The sequence below is a fragment of the Lontra canadensis genome, unplaced genomic scaffold (assembly GCF_010015895.1).
Source record: "Lontra canadensis isolate GAN:19392208 unplaced genomic scaffold, GSC_riverotter_1.0 scaffold19, whole genome shotgun sequence".
Classification (NCBI taxonomy): Eukaryota; Metazoa; Chordata; class Mammalia; order Carnivora; family Mustelidae; genus Lontra; species Lontra canadensis.
Genome location: NW_022631013.1, coordinates 15,264,850 through 15,282,375, shown reverse-complemented (window position 1 = coordinate 15,282,375; position 17,526 = coordinate 15,264,850). Strand labels below are relative to the sequence as shown.

The 17,526-nt window shown below is 50.6% G+C and overlaps 1 protein-coding gene across 2 annotated transcripts in view; it reads right to left on the bottom strand.

Moving 5' to 3' along the window:
• Nucleotides 1-17,526, bottom strand: part of COL15A1 (collagen type XV alpha 1 chain) — a 101,804-nt gene that overhangs the window by 52,765 nt on the left and 31,513 nt on the right. For both annotated transcript variants that reach the window (XM_032860696.1, XM_032860695.1), the window contains 5 exons: nucleotides 12,361-12,908; nucleotides 10,881-10,955; nucleotides 9,204-9,284; nucleotides 4,299-4,446; nucleotides 9-172 (listed from right to left, as the gene is read on the bottom strand). In XM_032860696.1, the coding sequence (XP_032716587.1) occupies nucleotides 9-172; nucleotides 4,299-4,446; nucleotides 9,204-9,284; nucleotides 10,881-10,955; nucleotides 12,361-12,908 (1,016 nt within the window). The remainder of the gene's footprint in view (nucleotides 1-8; nucleotides 173-4,298; nucleotides 4,447-9,203; nucleotides 9,285-10,880; nucleotides 10,956-12,360; nucleotides 12,909-17,526) is intronic.

The window sequence follows — 17,526 nt, the reverse complement described above, 5'->3', positions numbered from 1 at the left end:
TCACTCACCTCTTCAGTGACATGAATGAAGGCTCCACCCCCCGAACCAACGTCTGTACCGGGGGCACCGTCCGTGATGGGGGCACCATCCGTAACGGGGGCACCGTCCGTAACGGGGGCACTGTCCATAGTATGAACTCCCTCCAGCGTGTCATTCAGGACCTCACCAGACCCTACGGAAACAGGCATTCTGTAATTGATGACTGTATTTTGTAACCTTGGAAAAGAATGAAGCATCGCTTTACCTATTAACTTGAAAAGATGTCCATAATATAGGATTAAGAGGGGAAAAAACCCAAGTTGCAGAAAAACCGACGTTGAAGGGCAGTATCACACCATGCTTCCATCAGCTCCAGCACCACCTGCAGATGGGAACCCAGCTTTGCCGCTTACTAGGAATGTGACCTGTGGCGAGTCATTCAGCGGGGGCCTCAGGTTCCTCATCCATAAATTGGGAAGGATAATTCCTATTTTACAAGGGTGTTTGGAAGGTTATGTGCTACAAGGATTCAATGAATGAACACAAAAAAAAGCACTGAGAACTGTCCCTCAATAGAGTTAGCAATTTCATTAGCCATTCATAAATGTTCACGGTCAGCGTGGTTCCGTGTGTAAAAGGAAAAAAACTATGTGAGTGTACGTGTTTTTTTTTTAAGATTTTATTTTTTATTATTTATGAGAGAGAGAGAGATAGCGAGGGAGAGCATGAGCAGGGGGCTGGGAGAGGGAAAAGCAGGCTCCCCGCTGCGTAGGGAGCCCGATCCCAGGACCCCGGGATCATGACCTGAGCTGAAGGTAGATGCTTAACTGACTGAGCCACCCAGGCGTCCTGTGAGTATCCAAGTTTTATCATCATATATATATATATATATATATATATACACATATATACATATATACATATATATATATATAAAATTATCATTATATAATTAGTACGATTATTAAATAACACATGTAATATATAGAAACATATATGTGTGCAGATAATCCACACAATGTTGGCTAACCCAAAAGGCTAAACACTGGTTTCCTCCGGAGGACAGGTAACGCAACTACTATTTTGGAGGGTTCATACAACTCTGCATTGCTTGAACTGTTACCAGTAGCACGTATTTCTTTGCAATTTAAAAAACAAGTGGAGGGGCTCCTGGGTGGCTCAGTTGGTTAAATGTCTGCCTTCGGCTCAGGTTATGATCCCAGGGTCCTGGGATCGAGCCCTGCATTGGGCTCCCTGCTCAGCAGGGGGCCTGCTTCTCCCTCTCCCACTCCTCCTGATTGTGTTCCTTCTCTCTGTGTCTCTGTCACATAAATAAAATCTTTTAAAATTTTTATTTAAAAATTTAAAAAACCTTAAAATAAGTGGAGTCCTAAAGCAAAGAAAAAGAAATTATACTAATATGAATGTACACCGGTCATGGGCTGGGTCCCATGCTAAGCATATCCCATGCAGTACCCCATTTAATCCTCCTGCTTGCCCACTTGTCCTACCCACAAGGACCTTCCCACCACCTGACATCTGGAGGAGCAGAGCCAGGACAGGGATTGCACGTTTCCAGGCTCCTCCCTATCACTCCAGGGCATGTGTGTGCTGCCCTGATGTACACATTAGCACCTTATTATGATTAACCCCATTTTGCTGAGGAGGAACAGGATCCCACAGAAAGTAAGTGACTAGAAGGGGCCCTGAAGCCAGGTCAGCCTGTCCTCCTGTCAGGCAGGTCCATGCATGCTGTACGCACACATGTCCCAGGGTGAGAACAGTGTGGGCAGAGGAAGGTGCTGAAGGGTCCCCCACCCGGCCAATGCCGGCAGGCATCCCTGCTCTCTCTTGTCCTCCCGAACCTGGCCACCAGGGGGTGCCATGCAAACAGAAGGCCAGACCCCAAACCTCTTGAGTCTCCACTCCTTGGAGGATGTTAACTGGAGCGTGGAGGGAGGGGTGCCCTGGGCCAAGATGGTGTCAGGAAAGCTTGGAATGAAACTACTAGGTAGCTTTCCCCAGATGGAGACAGGGCTCAGGGTTCAGGCCCTTTCCTCCTCACCATCTGGGCTGTCAATCCGACAGGAAGAACAGGAACGCTTCAGCAAGCTCTGCTGTTTCTCAGACAGTAACGGAGTCCGGCTGATGCCGGGGAACGGAAGAGCCAGTGCCTGGATCCGTGTCTCTGTCTGCATTGGCTCCCACCTCCTCGGCACTCACCCCCGAGTCCAGGAGAGCCTCCAGCCTGGCCCTGTAGCCTCTGCCGGCTCCGTGACCCTCCTCAGAGATCCTAATTCCACCCAGGACAACGGCATTCACAATCCATAAACCACTTGCACATCCCTGGCTGCGCTCAACCCTCTAAACTACCTGGGAGGCAGAGATCGTGAACACTCCCAGAGGGCAGGTAAAGACTCTGAAGCTTGGGGCACCTGGGTGGCTCAGTCCATTAAGCATCTGCCTTCAGCTCAGGTCATGATCCCAGGGTCCTGGGATCAGCCCCACATTGGGCTCCCTGCTCAGCAGGGAGCCTGCCTCTCCCTCTCCCCTGCCCCCACGCTCTCTCTCCAAATAAATAAATAAAATCTAAAAAAAAAAAAAAAAAAAAAAAAGAAAAGATCTGAATTTTGGAAATATTAAGCAATGTTCCCCAGGCCCGAGAGCAAATAGGTAGCTGAGCAGGGATTCTGTCCAAGCTGGCTGCTGTTCCCAGTCTTCCCCGGCAACACCCCAACTCCGTGACGGTATTAAACGATGATACAAATTTTTTCCTCCTCAGTCCTGTATACCTTCTCTCTCCCAGAGACTTCCCAATTTAGTTGTTAAAATAATGTGCATTTACTGATGGCAGAAGTGAGAAGAAGAATGATACACAGGATTACAGAAGGCTTGTTAAACCAGAGGTAAAGACAGAAAAGCCAGCCAAAATCCTACCACCCAGATAACTACTTAGAACATTTTGTTGTCTATTACTCTCTCCCTCTCTCTCTCTCTCTCTCACACACACACACACACATACACACATGCACACGGCTATATATAAATAGATATAAATAATATACTCAAAGTTAGGGTTGCAGCACACAGAGTTCTGAAATGTGCTTTCCTTGTGGTGTTTCGCACGAGTCCGTCCCTGGGTCCTTACATCTCCTGCATCATCAATATCAAGGCCGTACACATGCATGAAAGGCAGCTTGCCCAGCCAATCTTTCCCATGGGCAGAGCGGGTTTCTATCTGTGCCTTCTGCCCTGCACGTTGGTGCTCTGGCGCGGGCAGTAATCTCAGTCCGAAGCCAATATGCCTCTGATAAAGGGCAGGAAGTGCAGATCCCTCTCAGCCTTGGACACATGTCACGCCGCTGCCTGGGGGTCACAGCTGATCTTGGGTTTTGACCAGTGTCCTCCGCACACGTTGAGGGACAAGGGTCAGGGGTGAGAGCGCTGGATGGGGACACAGGAGGCCAGAGCACCCCCAGGGCCTGCTACTGACTTGTGGATACCTGCCTGCCCCTCTCCAGCCACCAGTTTCCACTGTGGGCCCCACAGGAGTTCAGAGGACCTGATCCTATCCTCTGAGAGTCAGGAGTTTGTGGCCAAAGCTGAGAAGGGTGGGCATTCTGGAGTCGGGCCTGGGCATGAGGTCCATCCCACCACTCAGTAGCTGTGTGACTGTGGGCTTCTCACTTACATTTTCAAGCATCCATTTTTCCACCCATAAAATATTGGCCAATAACCCCAACCAGGACATGGACTGCCAGGATTGGAGATGAAGTATGTGAGCACTTGGTGAAAAGCAGGTATTTAATTAACAGCAAATTACTACAAGCTTTTCTGTTGGAACTCAAGCCCTTCCAGAGTCTGGGGGTTAAAAGCTCAAGTACCAGGGGCTCCTGGGTGGCTCAATGGGTTCAGCCTCTGCCTTTGGCTCAGGTCATGATCTCAGGGTCCTGGGATCCAGCCCCGCACAGGGCTCCCTGCTTCTCCCTCTGCCTCTGTCCCTCCCCTACTCTAGCACACAGACACATCCACAGTCTCTCTCTCAAATAAATAAATAAACTCTTAAAAAAAAGTTCAAATATCCAAGTTCAAATGCAGGTCTGCCCTTTACAAGCCAAAGAGCCCCAGTTAGGTCACCTAACTTTTCTGAGTTGATTTCCTCATCTTATCTATAAAATGAGGATGGTTCTAGTTCCTTCCTTGAAGGACCGAGGGGAAGGTTCCATGAGAGGCTCTAGGGGGCATACGTCGCGCAGGCTGAGCACACAGGCATCACCTCATGAAAGACCGCCGTGGGTGAAGGCGCAGTGGGGACTTGCCTTGCTCCAGGCCGCTGTGCTCGGTGATGCTCAAGTTGGTGGTTTCCGGAGTCCCCTCAGGTACAGGCTCACCAGAAAGTTCGGCATCATCAGAAGGAGGCGATGGAGTTGGAGGTGTGTTTATGGGCTCCACTTCTGCTTCTTTAGACTGAAGAGAGGAAAAACGAGACCCAAAAGGATTCACTTGGGAGGAAAGCAGGATAAATGGTAGGGATTTTCACTGGAGGAAATAAAACGTCCACGACCCACTGAACAAACCCAGAAAAAATGCCTGGGCCTGCCTGTTACATACGTAGGCTATCGGTAAACCTCCCAGGACCTTAGCAAGGTGCATACTAGGGGTCATGAAATTCTGTTCTGTTTACAGTAATACTTGGCTCATCTCGGCTGACATTCAAGCACAAGGACCCTGCATCCCAGGCCAGCGCAGAGGACGTGATCAATAGAGATCTCTTAGATGAGGGAATGAACGAGTAAACAGAGGAACCCCGGTGTCCTCAGTAAAAACCATATAAATCCAAGGCCAGATGCGTACTGCGCGCCTGCGAAATAGAAGAGGGGGGTGAGTTCCTTCCAAAGAAACTTCAGGATCTGGGCAGCTTTTCCAAAAGCAGTCAATGTCTTAATGAACTTTACCAAGTAGAGAAAAATGAATAGACAAAATCCCCCCAACAGTTGGAAACACAGCACGGCTTCAAGATCACAGCAAAAATCCTGATGGGGGGTGGGGCACAAAGGTCATGACACCATCCCTCGACCCAGGATCAGGGAGCAGCTCCTAAGCCCAGGGCTTGGGGATGTTCACAGTCTCATCCCTTCCTGAGCTCAAGGAGCTGCGGGTGGTGAATGGAAGGGACCAGCGTTGGCCCTGTGGTCTGAACAGGAAACCACCCAGACACTGAGATTTTTAGAGCTGATTTGTTACGGCAGCACGACTTGACTATCCTGACTAATAACAAGATTATTTCCTTTATGTCAGAATCTAGTATACAAAGAGTAAGTCTCTGGTCCATTAGAACAAAGGGGATTCTTACGGGCACCATAACCTGGGATTCAATGGTTCAGTTCTTACGATCAAATTTAGGTCCAATCTCTGCACTCCGCTTACTGGCTACATTTTGTTGGGCAAGTCGTGTAACCTTCCTCTTTGTAAAATGGGACAATGGTGCCTGCTCACAGGGTAGAAAGCTTGTGAAGGTGTTCAGGACAGAGCCGGGCCCATAGTATGAACCCACATATGGTAGCTATTATTCACATCACTGGAATTTCAAATTTTTGAGAAAGAACAACTCCTCACTAATGCTTTTCTTTGGGGATCGGTATTAAAGGTGACTGCCTTATCCAGCCTGTCTGCCGAAACCTTCCTTTGTCAAACTTGTGAGGCATTTGCTACAGACCCCTGTTCAAGGCAGAGCATGAATCTGGCCCCTGGTTCGGGCCAGGGGTCCTGTGTCCAACAGGTGTCTGCTGGTTTTCAGGGGTTCATGTGGACGCGGAACCTGTGTGGCTGATGACAAAATGGGACTGTCGAGTCTCAAGACTTTGTGTTAAAAGCATAGAGATTGGCTGAGCCTCTCTGGCATTTGCAAACACAGTTGTTCATTCCACGTGTATTTCCGGAGGCCCATTTGTGCTCCAGGTCCTCAGCCGACCCCCAGGGATACAGAAATGGGGAAAAAAGACAGAGTGTCTACTCTCTCATTGTTGGACTGTGGGGAGACCCAGACTCAGACATGGTGTGGCTGAATGTGGCGTGTGAGGGCAGAGGGGAGAGTTGAGTACGGGAGGAAGGCTCCGACAAGGGGCTGGGGACTGGATCCTGAAGGGGAAGTTAGGAATTGGCCAGGTTGGGGGAAGGGGTGTGGGCAGGGCCCTCCAAGCAGACGGATGGCCGGGACCAAGGCCTGGACAAAGGGGTTACAAAGATTACAGAGCCTGGGAAAACTGGGCATTTAGGTGTGGCTAGAGCAGAGGTCTGGCTGTGGATCAGAATCACCAGCAGAGCTTTCATAAGTACAGTCCCTTGAACCTCACTCCAGACCCCCTGAATCTGAATGTCCAGGTATGCAGCCAGGAAGCAAGTGTCCCCCTACCACTGCCCCACCACCACCCGCCCAGACACACACGCAGTTCTGATGCACAGCCAGGGCTCAGAACCATAGGGCATTAATTCTAACTCAGCATGATAGAACTATCCAGAAATGGAAAGGATTGTCAAGAGAAGCTGACTTAGGGGGAAGCATGGGGTAGCAGGGACTCCTGCCCTAAATGGGGAAAGAGGTGAGGAAGGCTGGCTTTTTAAGTCCCTCACTACTCAGACAGCCCATGATTCAGTTTGCTGCTCATGGCTTGTGTCTTGCAGGGTGGCAGGCTGGAAGGGGTGAGGACAGGGAAGTGAGATTCATTCCAAGAGAAGCCAGACAGAGATGGGAGGGGAGAGTCTGTGAGAAGAAGGAAACTCCCTGTCCTGGAGGGGTGGCCACAAAGGGGAGCCACGGAGCCCTTCCAGAGATGGTGATGCCACTGACAGAGCCCTAGTGCCGAGCTAGAGACCTAGCTCTCCACCTCTGGGCTGGGCAGCCCTGGGGACAAAGGTTTCCCCTCCTCTGTGCCTCAGGGCCTTCTCTGAGGAATGAATGGAAAAGCACCCCCCAGCAAACAGCAAAGGGAGCGAACAGACACTCTGCAGGACCCTTGCCAGGAGGAACAGGACTCCAATCCCAGGAACACACCCGTTAGCTCTGGGACCCACCGCCCAGATAGAATTCTGTTGAGGACTAAGGGCAACCACAGCAGCTCGGCATGCCCAGCACCCCCAGTCACCAGCCAACCTGGAAGCAGGGGGCAGGAGGGGGCCCCAAGAGGACAGGGCACTCTAGCACAATAAACTTGTCAGTCAAGGGCGACACCCACCACCACACGCCAAAGGCTGCCGTGTGCTGCCATGTGCCGAGCGCTGCCCGTTTCCTGGGGCAGCAGCTGCAGGGGAGGTCTGCTACATCTCAGTGGAGGTGGGGGAAGTGATAGACTCATGGTCAAGGACCAGAAAGGGGCGGAGCTGAACCACACCCAGAGGGACTCTCATACGCCCCAGTTATCTCAGCACCACTGAGGACAGTGAGGCTAGGAAGTCTAGGAAGGAAAGTGTTGCGTGGGGGGAGGCGGGCAGGGGCCACTGAGGCCCTCAGCTGACTTTTCTTCAGATCCTGGAGGGATGTTTCTTACCTCCTCTCAGCTGCAGCATGTTTGCGCACCTGCCCTGCCCTGGAGGTCTGAGGTCCTGACATCACGGCTGCCTGACTCTGCTCCCTGAGCTTCTGTCACCACCTCCCCTCCACCAACCCCCCGTGCAAGCTGGTTGGAAGAATTAAATCAAGTCACATATACAGAAGCACCAGGCCCACAGCAGGCAGAGAAATTCTGGGCCTCTTCCATCCCCTCCCTTCTCTCACCCCTGTCCAGAGTGCCCAGCGTCAATGCCTCCTCCACCAGAGAGTACTCCCTGACCCATTCCTGCCACCATGATCATCTTATGCTCTCAAACCTCACTCCCCTTATCTGCCCCTCTCGCAAGGCCGCCATGTGTTACTGGCATCCCTGCCCAAGCTGAACTCAAGCCTCGCTGTGACCTGGTGCACTGGGGGACAGCATCAGGCTAGAAGACCCAAGGGACCACCGCTCTGTGCCCTGCTGCAGGTGCCCTGGACACACCAGTGGTAGGGTGGGGGGCAGAGCTGTGGTACACAGGGTTACAACTTTGCCCAGAGCAGCCACCATCACCATCACTGAGCAGGCCACCTCGGACCCTTGCTTCCTCTGCCCTTGCTGCCCTAGAGCTGGCTGTAGTCCTAGGGATGAAACTTGAAAACACCGCCCGGGCCAGAAGCACAGGGCTGCGGCCTGAGAACTGGATGGGGCAAAGGGGGCCCATGCTCTACCCTCAGCTCTGCCCAGGCACCCAAGGGGCAGTCTCATCCCCTGTCTGGGCCTCAGTCTGCCCATCTGTACAAAGGGCAGTCTCCCATATACCTCTGGACAGAAAGAGGAGAACTTTACGTGCCATCCCCTGCACTACGGGACTACAGTTCCATTCTGCCCCACCCAAATCTCTGTCACCAAAAGTCTATAATCTATAGCCTCTGCGTTATTCCCGTGCTTTCTTTTATCAGAGATGAGTCTGTAGAATGTGCCAGCCCAGTCGAGGAGATTTCTGGGCTTCTGTGTTCAATGACTCAGACCCTGCTGGCTGTTTTCATTAAAATAGGCTCCTGCTGCCCCCACCGTCTGACTCAGTACTTTCAAAACCACTTCCTCGTCTGGGCCACAGAGTACATTCCCAGGAGGGAGGAGGCCCCAGTCACTGCGAGGACGGTGCCTTTCCCATGGGAGCAGAAGGGAGCTCCTGGGAAGGTTCTGCATGTCCCAAGAGAGGAGACCCTGCTTTCTTTCTCAGAGCCCAGAGCCCGGAACAAATGTGATTCCAGCCACCATTTAGGGCCACTTCCCTTGTGCCTGACGCCAGGCCCTGACCCTGCACTGCTTCCTCTGACCCTCCTAACACATCCTCGAGATGGGACTCTGAATAGCATTTTATGGAAGAGGCGCAGAGGCCCAGAGAAGCTGAGTATGCGACCTAAGCTCACAGAGCCGGGAGGCACAAGAGCACAACGTTTGCCTTTGGACAGTACTCTTGTGGCCATGGCACATGGTGGCCAAGAGATACGGACATTCCAGGGCACTGGGGCTGTGGCCAAATACCCTGGGCCAAGACTTTCCCTCTTTCCCAGGTAAGCCCACAATTGAAGCCACAGATCTGAGAAGAGAGATGTCAGGCCTGGGCACACTCCATTGACTCTGGGCCCCTAAGAGCTGGCAGAGAAGGTACGGTGCAGCTTGAGTACTCACCGGGACTTGAGTGTAGGTGACTGCTTCCAAGATCTCAGCGACTCCCTCTGTGTCCTGAAGCCCGCTGGCCTCTCCTGACGCCTGTGTGGAGACAAATGATAGCAGCAGAGGGCAAGTCACAGACGGTCACTCCTTTGGAGAAACTGTGCATGTGTACGTGTGTGTGTGTGTGTGTGTGAGAGAGAGAGAGAGAGAGAGAGAGAAAGAGAGAAAGAGATGGACAGAGAGAGGAATTGAGAGCGAGCACATATATAGTTGCTATTCTTTTCACTGTTCCTACCATATATTATTGTTCACGCAGACAAAAACCTAGTCAATATACAGTTTCTCTAATATCATTTTGTGATATTAGATGATATTATCTAATATCATTTTGTGATATTAGATGATATTATCTAATATCATTTTGTCCAGGTCCCTTCAACCTCTGCCAAAGGAACTCTCATTTCCATGGCTGTCACACGAATGTTACGCTGGAGAACCATGACATTTGGAGAATGTCTTCCTATTGCTACCTTGTCTTCATAATGAACCGCCTGATGTCAGCCAAGGAGCCTGAGGGCCATCATTTTGTAATGAATACCCTATTCTTGGACTCTCGGGCAGCTTCTACTTTTCCAGTACTAACAGCAACGCAGAGAGAAGGGAATGCATATACGTACGGGCTCCCTTCTCCCAGCTTCACAGGAATGTCAGGCCAGGATCATGGCCTTGGGGAGAGCCAACATTCTTACAGAGCCAAATTCCACCTCTGAAGGGTTTCCCCACTAAATGGGCAGCATTTTTTTCTAAATGAATGAAATCAACTTTTGCTTTGCTTTGGGGTTGACACCCCCCAAAGAGAAACAGAGGTTCCAGGAATATGGCACGCTGTGCTCGCTTCTTTTTGTATCAAGCTGAGGCTTCTGCCTGAAACGCCTTTTCTTTCTCATCCGGCAGATACTTGCTTGTCATTGGTCAGGTATCAGCTCCTCCCTTGCCTACTCTGGTCCCTCTTCTTTCACCTTCGTGCCCCCCACCCAACCCAGAGAGCTTGGGTTTGAGGACCACGTAGGTCACCCCGCGGTTCTGTCACTGCCTCTGGGCACGGAAGTGGCATGAGCAGCTTGAGGACGGAGACAGCTGCCAGCGTATCTCGATATTTCCAGCATCCCCCAGGACTGTCACCTAGCAGGGACTCAGTAGATCCTGTGGGAAGGGAGGGAGGCAGAAGGGAAGGGGGCATGGAAGGACCCATCTTTTTCCCTGCCTACCACTCCATCCCCAACTTAGGAACGGATTCATTTGCCAAGCATAAAAGCTAAATTTAGGCTCATTTTTATAGGAATTTACACTCATGTCTTAGAGTTTTAACTTCGATTTTAGAATCCTGACACCCTTTCTTGGCAGGAAGTCTGGAAACCAGGCCACAGACTGCCACAGCCACCGGAGAACCTAACACCTTAGAAGAAAGGCAACCCTCCCCCAACCCCCCACCCCCTCCACCACAAAAGAGATGGCTGAAGCTTGTAAAAAAAATAAAGCCAAAAAGCCCAAAATAGGACTTGAGGCAGCGCTTGACAAGTTGAGGGATTTTAGAGACTCGGTGACGTTGAGGGAGAGGAATTGCCTGGGCGTCCAGCCCTCCCTGGCTGACCAGAGGCTGGGGGTGGGGGGCGGTGGGGGATGGGGGCTCACCGAGGACTCTTCAGACTCACACAGCTCCTCAGGGATCCCGGAGTCAGGGTGGATGGTGAGCTGCTGTATGGAGCCCTGGGGGGAGAGCACAGGGTCAGAAGCCACCACTTGCTCGTCCACCGCACGACCACGAGTGGCAAGCTTGACTGGTTTTTTTTTTTTGGGTTTTTTTTTTTTTTTTTAAGACTTATTTATTTATTTATTTGACAGAGCGATCACAAGTAGGCAGAGAGGAAGGCAGAGAGAGGGGGAAGCAGGCTCTCCGCCGAGCAGAGAGCCCCATGTGGGGCTCGATCCCAGGATCCTGGGATCATGACCCGAGCAGAAGGCAGAGGCTTCAACCCACTGAGCCACCCAGGCGCCCCAAGCTTGACTGTTCTTGCAACAGAGCCCAGGCCATCAAGTGAGAAGACAGGCGTGAGAATGCATGCCTGGGGCCATGACAACGGAACAAGCCACCTCTTGGCCCACTCTCCTTTGGGGGCAGGGGTCCTGGTTGGGCCAATGTAAGATGAGCTCCGCTAGCTGGAGAAGCCCTTGAAGGTTACTGTGTTCAAGGTACAGACTCCCAGCAGCCTCCTACCTGGTCCCAGGTCCCCAGCCTGTCTGTGGCAGGCCCTGGGATGCCCGTCTCCCCTCTTCCAGAAAGTGTCAAAGCTCCTTGGCGGGCAGGCCTCGTGGCAGCCAGCCAGCCTCCCGGCCTCCACCCCCACCTCCTCTCTCCACCCCTGACAGTCCGTTCTCCATGATGCTCCCAAAGTGAGTGTGGAAAAACTGTAACTGGATTTTCACTTCTTCAGACTCCCTGATGGTCTCGCGTTCTCCTATTGTCCCACTGTCCGGCTGTCCTACAAGTAAACCCAAACTCTGACCCCTGGTACCACCCTGTATCACTCAGCCAAGGAATCAGTAAGCAGGTGTACTGACTAGATGCGTAACTACTTAGAGATTTTCTTAGAATGGCTTATTCATAAAAGCCTGTTTTGACAGGAAAGTTAATTTTCTGCTTATTTTTTTCAGAACACACTGTCCAAATGGAGAGAGAAAAGCTACCTCTCCTGCTGGCATTCTAGCTTTCTCCACCTTCACAGAAATTACTTAAATGTACATGACACTCCTCTCCAAAGGTAACAACAACAACAAAAATTGCTGAATAAATAATAAACCTTCCTCTTTTTATCATGTCTTAAAATGCACAAAAAGCTTTTACTCAGACCATCCCACTTGAGTCTACCACTCCATGGCGTAGGTTTGCTTATCATCGTGCCCAGATAAGAAGACCCAGAGAGAATTGGAGGATCCACGCTCTAACATCACCGGGCTAAACTGAAAACAGGACCGGAATCGGGGTCCCAGGACTAGCGCTCTTGCCACGGCACACACGTGCCTCTCTGAGGCTTTAAGAACAAAACAGTAAGAACGGTTGCTTGGGTTCCTGCCGGCGTCTGGGGCCTCCCCAATCTGCAGGGCTTGGACTCACAGTGAATCTCTCCAGCCCCGTGGCTCCTGCGTTGCCCACGAAGATTCCCGCACTGGGCTCAAAAGCCAACGGTTGGGAAGACCGCTGGAAGGGGATGTGGCCGTGTTCCTCGCAGTCCATGAGGAGGGCCACTTCCTCGCCCTGGACAATCACGGAAAAGCGGCTCCACCTGTGGGTCATCACGGGCACCGGGAAGGCAGCAGCCTCGTGGGACACGTGGGAGCCTGGCTCCGTGTAGTAGAGGATGACCCGCTGGCGGCCATCCTCCATGCCTGAGAGCCGCAGGCCCAGGTAGATGATCTTCTGGAAGGCATCAGTGATGGCAAAGAGCACGCCGCCATTGTCGCTGCTGGGCTTGACCGTGACACCGATGGCAAAGTCCCTGAAGAAGGTGGGTGGGATGAGGGTCCGGGCCGGGCGGCCGACATTGGCACCAGGGCCGAAGCTGTAGGCTGGGAAGCCACCATAGCCAGTGACGAAGGACACAGAAGAGGGCAGCGGGACACCGATGAGCTCAGTGAGATCCAGGTGGCCCTGGGAAGCCAAGTCTGCAGGGGGGGAAACAGAGGCCATGGCTCACACATGTATTCTACTAAACTTGGAAATGGGGAAGAAAGAGAAAGTCCCAAGTGAACTGGGATCCCTCAGAAACCTCACTGTAGTTCCTTAATTGCTGGTTTTCAAGCTTTTTCAACAATGACCCACTATAAGAAATGTATTTATATTGCAACCCAACACGCAAGTTACGATAAACATGCACCTTTAACACTGAAACAATGTTTCCTAAAACATTATTACTTTCAATACTCATCAGGTACTATGATATTTTCCTTTTGGGAATTCTTTGCTCTTTTATTTTATTAAAAGCATGCTGGAGGGGTCCCTGGTTGGGTCAGTCGGTCAAGTGTCAGAATCTTGGTTTGGGCTCAGATCATGATCTCAGCGTCATGAGATCGAGTCCCAAGTTGGACCCCATGCTCAGCGGGGAGTCTGATTGAGATTTTCTCCCTCTCCCTCTGTCCACTCCCCTCAAATAAATGAATAGAATCTTTAAAAGCATGATGGCAACAATCCACTAAATTGATTTCATCACCCACTAAGAAGTCCTGACCTGAAATTTGGGAAACATTTTTAAGTATGTCCTGGAATATTCGCAGACTGTAACGTTCGCAGACTGTGTAACGTTCTCCCGTCAATTTACAGATTGTTCCTCATTTCTTTCTGTAAAACTGGGTAGGTTTGTTTTGTTTGTTTTGAAAGAGGTCTACTATTGAAGTGCCCCAGGGTATGGGGAAAAACTGGGACAAGGTGAAGTGTTTCTAGATCTAAGGCAGTTGAAATTCACATCATCGTCATAATGGACATTCCCTGAGTTCTTCTGTGCGGATCCCAGCTCTAAACTCTTCACATACTTTAGCTCATCTAATCCTCACAACAACTCTGTACCCTTAGCCGCATTCTACTTCAGGGAAAAGTTAAGAAATTTGCCGTGGTTCAAAGCCAGAGTGTCTGACCCCAGAGTCTGAGCTCTTACTGGGCTGAAATCCTAGGGCTCCATTGTGGTGGTCTGGAAAGGCCCTCAGGCTCGGAAGCCTTAATCTGTCCAACACTGACGCCCTGGGAGCAGGCTTTGAACTGGCTTGCAGTGATGGGCACCCATTCTGAAGGAGATGCCAGGGTCCCAGCAGTGAGAGAGGAAGGCAGGTCTCAGGGACAGGTGGCCAGGACCCCTGCAGACAGGACCCTCCCGCCCCCAGACGGGACAATGAACACACAGGACACCTTGCCCTCAGAAGTGAAGCCAGATCCTGAGGACACAGCCCAAGGAGGAGGCCTGGAGTGAGTGAGGTTAGGAATCAAGCAGGGTACTTCCCCAGAGACCAAGGAGCAAAGCAGACATCTGGTGACTGCCTGGGCTATGGCCAAAGGCCAGAGGACCCTAAGAGCCCGAGTGACCGCAGGGTTTGTGTCCAGAGAAGACCCACGCCGTTCAAAGACACTGTGAGTAAAGCCCCATCTGACAAACTGAGCCTGCATTTCAGTCTACCAACTTGCCCGTCTGTGTGGACAACTGATTAGCTGGTGACTCATTTCACTGCCCCACGGCTGTGTGTCCTTCTGTGATATGGGCCCCACGAAATTGATTAAAGGAGGCCATCCGTGTAGCCCTGGTAAATACAGCGGTGACACAATAACCATTCACTACTCTTTCCTTCAATGGCATCTATTCAACAAGCCCAAGAGGTTGCTGGACAGGGGTCATCAACTACACCGTGCTGACAAGGAGAGGGAGGCCAAGATGGGGGCCTGGACACCCTGCCTCAGTGTTCCCTGAGCTCCCTACACAGAATAAAGTTAACCAGGTTTTTCATACGTGATTTTCCTTCGTCCTCACTGCAGGCCCGGGGTCATCTGCCATTTTCCCATCCTACAGATGAAGAACCAGAGCTTGGGAAGACGAAGTCACTCCCTGAGGTGACACAGTAAATGGCACAAGTTTTCAAGCCATGACTGGTCTGACCTCAGGTTGGTTCCCTGCCTCAGTCTCTTCCGACAGGGGTTCCCTCCCAGGGGCTCGGGGGGAAGCTGCACCTCATCAGCTTGCCATGCCAATGACCCTTGAGCAGCACAAGGATGCAACTGAATTCTGGGTGACCCAGGAAGTCAAACTTCCCTGGAGGATCGGGGAGAGAGAGATGGTGACTCCAGTGGGTCGTCCCAACTGACCTGGGTTACAAGAGTAACATGTGAACCAGATTTCAAAGACTTCGTTTGGACAAAGGAATGTAAGATATCTCATCAATCAAGTGTATATGGATTATAAAAGGAAATGACAATTTGGGGAAATACTGGGTTAAATAGACTATATTATTTAAATAATTTCTAAAGAATCTGAAGAAGAACAGGTCTGGGTCCACCTCTCTGCTGAAGACAGTACTGACCCGGGAGAAGCCCTCAGACACTCTCCAATCCTCTTCCCCTGGCCATGCCCCCGAAGGCAGCCTCTCTGAAGCCCATGGCATGCCTATTCCCATGCATGTCCATTGTCTGTTTGCTACCTGAGCACAGACGTGCTGGGGACAGACTGTGCCACCACTGCGCATGTCTCTAACCCAGTGTCTAGTGTCTCTAACCCAAGCAGCAGTGTTTGGTATGCCGCATGGACTCCTCTGACCCTTTTATAGCTCCCACCCAACACTGTATTTTGAAGGCTGATCTTTGTTGATGCATTTGGCTCTGGATCTTACACTTTCCCAACAGTCCCCTACTCCATAAGCCGTACAGACTGGCTCACTTTCCTGTTGATGGGAAGGGAGGTTTTCACGGCTATTCAAAACACGACCACTGCGGACTTCTTACCCACATCTCCTGGTGCTTACCTGGTTGGGGTGGGGAGGATGATTGGATGCTGTGGGGCTAGACATCTGCAAATTCACTGAATGCTGCTACAATGGCCTCCGAAGCACTTGTGCTGATTTTTTTTTTTTTTTTTTTTGCATTGGGACATAAGTGATAGCATTGTAGAAGTTTAAGATAAACAACATGTTGATCTGATATACTGCTGTATTGCAATATGATTACCCCCAGCTTTAGCTAACACCTCCATCAACATCACGGTAACTATCACTTCTTTTTTGGTGGTAAGAACATTTCAGATGCCGCTGTGCCCACCAGCAGCACACTCTTACCAGCACTCAGGGGGAGGTGAGATGACCCAAGGGAGCTGTCTGTGGGGCTTTTCAACTCTAGCAATAATGTTTATTTCTGAGACTAAGCAATATGTAAAAATATTCATTGTAGTATTGTTTATAAACCATGCATGGAAAATATTTCACAACATTTTAGCAAAAACAATTACCCATCTTCAACAAAAGAGCAAATCTGATCATGTCGGTGCTCTGCTGAGTAGTCTCCGGCCGCCTAGCCCAGGGCTCTGGGTCTGCAGTCAGCATGGGGGTTGGGATGCCTGCCACCTCCTGGCTTGAGAAGACTTGGTGGTCCAGACCCAGCTGTGCTCCCTGCTCCCCAGCAAGACCTTACGCAGGCCTGGGAGAGCCCCACGCTGTGGCAGGTCCTCCCCACTGAACAGCAAGTGTGCTTCCCTCTGTCGCCACCCCATCTCATTCCAACCAGTTACTTTGCCAGAAGATCTCCTTTAAGACCCAACCCTGGCCTCGCTTCCCCTGAAATCACTTGTTTCACCTCCTGCACCCAAACCCTCCTCCCCTCTGGAGGCTGCATTAGACGCCCTCTCAGCCCACACTGGGATCGTCCGTCATTACCCTCGGCTCATTGCATGTCACTGCTGGGCCGCTTGTCTCTCTCTCCATTAAACTAAGAGGACAGGGACTACACCACTCATCTCTGGGTTCCCAGTATCCAGCCTAGTCCTGACGAATCAATGAACGAACGAACAAATAAATGAACGCTGGACTCAAGTCAACCCCCTCATTTTACAAAGGGGTAAAAGTGAGATTAAAAGAGGGAGGAGACTGCTGGCTAGGAACTTAGAGCTGATTCTCCACCAATGCTTTTCCTCTCCAGTTTGCAACTTGCATTAAAACAGGAATTAGTTTTAAGTATGAGAAACCCCAGAAGGCATACATGAAAAGATTGATAAATCTGGTTAAATTTAACTGCACCGAAATTCTTCAAGTTCTGCATAGCAACGAAAATTCCCAAACTGGTGTCAAATAAAATCCCAAACTGGACAAAAATATTTGCTACATTTAGTACAGACAGCAAACTAGTCACCTTATGTACAAAACAGAAAAGCAACAGCCCCATGGAAAAATGGAAGAAGAACAGGGAAATTCTTTCCACTATAAAAAAAAAGAAAATTAAAATGGCTCTTAAATATATGAAAAGATACTCCACCTCCCTCAGGAGAGACATTCAAGTTAAGGCAATGAAAAGACACCCATTTCCCTATCAGATTGGCACACATCAGAACATCAAATAGTACGCTGTGTCATGGGTTGCTGGTGGGACCACACGCACCGGTATACTGTCCGTGGGAGGCTCTTTGACAATATAAATCAAGATTACATGTGTACACGGGCTCTTTGATCCAGGAATTACACTTCTACGGATTCTCTAACAGATAAAGTCACATATGTGAAATCTAAAGCATGTACGAGAATATTGGGAATGGTTAAATAAATA